Raw genomic sequence first — 6289 nt, 5'->3', positions numbered from 1 at the left:
AAGTAACCTTCAATGAGTAGAATAAACTAAAATGTTTATTTCCTCAATATTTGACATGAAAGACATGGGAGAAGCTGATGTGATTCTTAGAATCAAGATTGTGAGGACAATCAATGGTTTATCCTTGACACAATTTCATCATATTGATAAAGTGATAAAAAAGTATGGTCATGAAGACCAAAAATCAGTCTCAATTTTATATGATCCTAGCCTTAAATTGTGAGAAAACACAAGAAGATGTAGATCTCAATTAGAATATGTTAGTGTGATAAAGAGTCTAATGGATGTTATGCATTGCACTAGACCCGATATTGCATTTTCTGTTAGGATGCTTAGTAGATTTACTAGTAATCCACGTAAAAAGAATTGGGATGCTATGTCCAGAGTTCTTAAATACTTGAAGGGGTTGTGAATTATGGTTTACACTATAAAAAGAAAACTTGTTGTATTAAAAGGATACAATGATACTAGTTGGAATAGTGTAGAATCAAATTTTAAGTCTACAGATGGATAGATATTATTTACGTTTGAAGGTGTTGCGATCTCATGGGGGTCAAAGAAGCAAACTTGTAAACTCATTCTACTATGGAATATGAATTTATTGCTTTAGCAAATGCATGTAAAGAAGTAGAATTGCTTAGAAATTTGTTAGTAGACGTACCACTTTGGACTAAACCATTTAATGCAGTAACGATTATTGTGACAGTGAGGCAACCATGCAGGTAGCTATGAGCAAGATGTATAACAATAAATCAAGACACATAAGTTTAAGGCACAATTATGTGCATGAACTACTCAATAATGGCTTAATCATGAATTATTCAATAATGGAGTAATCGTGGTTGAATAAGTTAACACTACAAGAAAAACGGACTTTTGTGACCAGTTAATTCCAATGAAATGACTATTTGTAACTAATTTTGATTGCGAATAGTCTTTTAGTTGCAATAAATTGGTCACAAAAATCTAGCGGATTTTTCAACAAAAGACCTACCAAGAAATATGATCTATAAGAAATCAAATGGAATGGGGTTGAGGTCTATAAATTAAATCACTTGTGATGGGAACCCAACCTTGGACTTGAAATATGGTAATGTTCAATGGGTATCAACAAGTCGATAGAGTGATAACTGTCTAACACTGGATAATTGTTTAAAATGATATTATCCATTTACACCCCAATTCCAAAGAGATGTATTATAGTGTTAATAGTTCCTAAAATTTTTAGAAGGAGTAAACTCTCGTAATAAGTTCATAGACAAAATTGTTGGGGTAAAACAGGATCACCTTAGATGAACTTACCTATGTGAAAGTGGAAGTGTAGCCACTTCCTATGGTACCGACTATCCCTAGAGCTCTCATGAAATTGAGATATGCACAAGGCCATAAGAGTGCAAGCTAAGTGAAAGCACCTGGAGAATTAGAAAATAATTTTGTGAATTGTATCCGGCTAGTTTAATAGGGTCATCAGTTCAAGATACATTCACTGATTACCTTGACACAGCTTTGATATAATTATACTAGGTGAAGGTTCAAGTTCAAAAGACATATTCATTGAAGCAGTTTATTTTCGTCCATATGCACAAGATTTTTTTTTTTAATTATTATTTCAAATAGTGGGGAAATGTTAGATTTTGTTAAAATAATAAAATTATTTTGGCTATTTTAAATAATAATGTAATAATGTAGTATTTTACTTTCCTTATATATATAAATAAAATCTTGTGATTGATGGAGAGTCAACTATATTTATGGTAATAAAAAATCATGGAGCTTTTGAAGTGCAGGGGAAATGTGAATCCCACATTGAGTAATTATAAAATAGACAAGATGTTTATATTGAATCCTCCTTACCATAGAATTGTCTCGAAGTGAAGGAGAAGAGAGCTTCAAAAGCTGCCAAGTGGCGGCATTGCCCTGCCCGCATGATGCACGTGGGCACGCGGGCAGGGGCAATGCATGGGTGCTATGAGGCGCACTTGACACAAATATGAAATTAAATAGAAAACTAGGCGTTTTCTAGTCGTTGATGTTGAGGTTTGGGGCTTCATTGTATTCTGAGAACATTTTTGTCAATACTCTATAACACGAAAAAAGTGGACAAAATATATATGTTCTAAAGAATTTGTCGTTACGATTGAGCCTTGAAGTCTGAATAAAATATTTTTGCTTCCATGTTTTTATCATATATTTTCTAATAATTTTCCAACAGAAAGAAGCTTGGAATTACTTTTCCAGAACTTTTATTCCAGATCGGATTTGTCATAATTGATGATGAACAATATAAGCATACAAGAACTCATTCCATACATCAGGCACTCCGGGTAGGCACCAATGTACACAGTCTGCATAATTGCTGGGGTTTGCTATTTGCTCTTCAGTGAGAGTTTCCCACTGTTTCCTATAGATAGATGGATGGCCTTCTTTTCGATATTCTGAGAGCTGTGTAATGTTGAGCATTTGTACATTCACCCCTCTTCCTTTCAATTCATCAAGCACAGTTTCAAGCACTCGCATCACTTTTGGATTTGTGTCATTTCCCCAATATCTCTCATCTAAAATTACGTCTGTTTCTTTGTAACAGTTTTCACAACCGCCCCAATCTTCTCCACTGCAATATGCACTGAATGTTAGGTTTTATTTCCATGAAGCATTATAATTTGGGCCACGATCCATCCCTATTTTATCATGATTTATTATTTTAAAAAGCAATAACCGATTCCATGGTTTATATATAAATATATATATAAATATATGTGTATATATATAAGCAATATCTGTATATGATGAAAGTGAGATAATAATTTATAGAGTATATAATACGCACTTTTCTTCTGTTATTGGTACTATGTCTCAAGCATTAATGTGTGCGCGCGCGCATATATATATATATATATATATATATATATATTACTCAGTGTATCATTAATTTATTGAGAATATAAAAAATTAAGTAATCCATCATTTTGCATTATCCTAGAAATTCTAAGAGGTACCCAAATCCTAAAGTATGTATGTGTATATATACATATATATATATATATATAGAAAAATTCTATACACCATACTATCATCTCACTTCATCCCACTAAGTATGATGTGACACATTTATCACTATTATATGTTTCTTTATCATCTAAAGATGATAAATGTGTCACATACCATACTCATATACACACATGCACGCACACGGCTGGGGAATTATAAGGGTAGGAGTCAAGATATAATTATACCTTTCATGAGTTGGTGACATGCTAACAAAAAACATTTGGGTCTTGGTTCTATTAACATGAACTTCCACCCAATCAGACCATGTTCTTAGAGCCATCTCATAGACGCGAAGCATCTCTATTTCTTTATAAATAGCATCATCTGGACTTTCAAATGATCCCCACCTAATCATTGCCACCAAAAATTAATATTGTAAGATTAGATTGCTAATTAATTAAGTCTATACCAGACAAATGATCAATTAAGAAGCTAACTATCTAGCTGCTAATTGGGGTACTTTTATGTATCGAAAATACTTACAGAACTTTCATTTCTGGCCTTCTCCACCATAAGTAGGAGTCAAACACCAGTATGTCTGCATCCGTCCAATGCCTAGCATGCTTCTCTATTGCCTTGACTCTAACAATCCGATCTGGTATCCGGTGGTTTACCGGATCATCGGAGTTCGATTCCACCAGCAATGGAGCCCAATAGAAATCAATTGACGCATTGAATTCCTTCAATGCATATATATATAATTAACTAATTCCATTAGCTTCTGATCTAGTAAAATTTACAACATCTAGGAAAAAGCGACGAGCTAATTATTTATGTTTTAGATAGAATTATGGCATTAATTAATTAGTTGTATCTTAAGATCAGACTTTTAAGTATTATTTCTTTAGACTATTGCTAAGTTGCTAACAATAACTCCTACGTACGTGCATGCACGTCTCAATTCTACGGTTGATAAGGCAGAACTACATCATGTACGTAGTATGTTACCCAAATATATATACATTACTCACAATGGCCTTAAAGGTGTTCAAAGAGCCATTGTTGTGCATGGATTTGAGTTTTGGTGAAATCCATGAATCGAGCAGGCAGACCATCGAAACCCACTGACCCCTATTAAGAGAATCTCCCACAAACATAAGCCTTTTGTTCCTTAGCCTCTCCAGCAACGCTGTTGCATTGAACCTAATTATTAACATAGAAAAAAGTCCCACAAAGCTCAAAAAACACAGAGAAAGACAACAACGTACTTTAACAAGCATGCATCGGTACTACTGAGAGAGAGAGAGCTAGCTAGAATTTAAGACAGAACGAGATAGATCATACGTACTTAGGAAGGTTACATTGGTGGGGTTGCCATCTCCAGTTCTGATAGCTCAAATCCTTTCTCCCAAACTTCTCACAAGCCAATTGGTCAGACATGAATGTGCATTGCTGCTCTTTATATAGAGGGTATGTTTCGTTATCGAATACCCATCTCCCAGAAAACAAATCGCATTTCGACAATAAACCATTGCTTCTATATTCCCACACTAATCTAATTCCACTTTCTTGGGTAAGATAGACAGCGGTGATGATTAGGACGGTGATCAGGACGGCAATAAGGGAACGGAAGCTGCTTCTGATTCCCCATGTTCCAACAACTATTTCCAGGTTTTTCTTTGCCATTCTTATAATTTAATCAAACTTCTCCTTGCATATATGCCTTTGTGTGTTGGGGGGAGTCTACAATTTTACTCCTTTTTGAAGTTTCATGGGGTTGGTGAGAAATCTTTTTTCTTGATTTCATTTTCTTTAATTAGGAGCAGTGGAGGTGCGTTTTTAATTGGTTGGTTTGCTGAAAAGAAGCTGTTGTTTAATTTGCAAGCACTCTGACCAAAATAACACGTACACATGATCAGGATAGAGCGCCTAGGAAATTATATATAATATATATTAATATAGGTATCATATTGGGATATATTGTCTGAGATGCTGATCGATATTTTTATTTTCACAATATCATTATTTATGTTAATATTTTTTTTAATAATATTTATTTTTTACTGTTGCTCGCCTTTGCTTTTTGGTCTTTTACGTTGTGTTTAATGGGGGCTGGTAATTAAATTGCCGTTGGGGAGAGTTTTGGTCTTTTAAGTGTTCAAACCGTTTTTTTTTTTATTTCAAGTGGTTTTATGCCTTAGAGTACGTTGTAAGATTAATTTCTTTAACTTTCTGAAGGTTTTATTTCTCTTTATTGTTCAGTTGCCGTTTATTTCTCTGGGAAGAACGTTGGCATTGAAGGCCGAAGGGTCTTTTAAGAGCATATTTTAAGTTGGTTGTTTTTATTTGTTTTTTCCGGTTATGTCTACGACGTCTGGAGTCGTTTTTTGTAAAGTTTATATATTTGTGTAGTCTTGCTATTTTTTGAAAAAGATTTCAAAAAATTTAGTAGATCTCATAAAAATTAAAGGGTTTTCAAAACCAAAATGATAAGAACCAAGGACCCTCTTCACAAAATCAAGCGTGTTTTGTCTGTGGCAAATTTGGACACTTTGCTCGAATTTGTAAGTTTCGAAAGCGAGAAAATAATAATCTTTAAGTTAATATAACCGAGGAACCGTTTGTAGCAATGATCACAGACATTAACATGGTTCAATTTGTTGAATGGGGGTGGGCAAATTCTGGTGCCAATAGGCATGTCTGCTATGATAAAAATTGGTTCAAAAATTTTACTCCCTTTGAAGAAGAGAAGACTATTATGCTTGGTGATTCAAGTAAAACCGAGGTTCTTGGGAGTTGTGAGGTTGAGTTGAAATTCACCTTTGGACGTATATCGAGGCTCAAAGATGTTCTCTATACACCGTCTATGAGGAAGAATTTGATGTCGAGTTTTTTACTGAACGAAGTGGGCTTCAAACAAACTAGTTACAAAAAATAGATTTTTTGTGGGCAAGGGCTATACTTGTGATGCGATGTTTAAATTGAATATCGAGAATAAACATAATATATTTCTTTTTATGTGCATTATTTTTTAAATATTTTGGCACACTTGCTTATGTATTTCTCAATAAAAAATAGCAGTTCATTTTTCTTCATTTTGGAATAAAGTGATTTTTGAGTAAAGTGTAATTTTTTTATGAAAAGAAATTTTTTGTTTAAATCTAAAAATTAGTGGGGTCAAATTTTTAGAAAATAATATTTTTTTTAAAAATATTTGGCTCCAACGTTTTTTCAATTCTTTGAGTTTTTGAGAGTAAAGCCAAAAATGGTTAACTTTTTGGTAATTGGTGTATGTTTACGG

General features: G+C 33.6%; 1 protein-coding gene across 1 annotated transcript; it reads right to left on the bottom strand.

Moving 5' to 3' along the window:
- Positions 1-2159: 2159 nt before the first annotated feature.
- On the bottom strand, positions 2160-4730 carry LOC121264638 (protein trichome birefringence-like 34). The gene is made up of 5 exons (XM_041167908.1): positions 4337-4730; positions 4020-4191; positions 3532-3728; positions 3234-3395; positions 2160-2611 (listed from the first exon to the last, which is right to left on the bottom strand). The coding sequence occupies exons 1-5, from the start codon at positions 4672-4674 to the stop codon at positions 2263-2265; spliced, it is 1218 nt and encodes a 405-aa protein (XP_041023842.1). The 5' UTR covers positions 4675-4730; the 3' UTR covers positions 2160-2262.
- Between the last annotated feature and the right edge of the window lie 1559 nt (positions 4731-6289).

The sequence above is a fragment of the Juglans microcarpa x Juglans regia genome, chromosome 5D, assembly GCF_004785595.1.
Source record: "Juglans microcarpa x Juglans regia isolate MS1-56 chromosome 5D, Jm3101_v1.0, whole genome shotgun sequence".
In the NCBI taxonomy this organism is placed as follows: domain Eukaryota; kingdom Viridiplantae; phylum Streptophyta; class Magnoliopsida; order Fagales; family Juglandaceae; genus Juglans; species Juglans microcarpa x Juglans regia.
The sequence above is the reverse complement of the archived record's forward strand: the minus strand, read 5'-3'. Positions and strand labels throughout refer to the sequence as shown.

Coding starts and splice junctions, on each gene's coding strand:
- LOC121264638 (XM_041167908.1), bottom strand. CDS start 4,674: ATGGCAAAGAAAAACCTGGAAATAGTTGTTGGAACATGGGGAATCAGA. Junction 4,192..4,336: donor CACCAATGTAACCTTCCTAA/GTACGTATGATC, acceptor GTTAATAATTAG/GTTCAATGCAACAGCGTTGC. Junction 2,612..3,233: donor ATGTCACCAACTCATGAAAG/GTATAATTATAT, acceptor TGCATATTGCAG/TGGAGAAGATTGGGGCGGTT.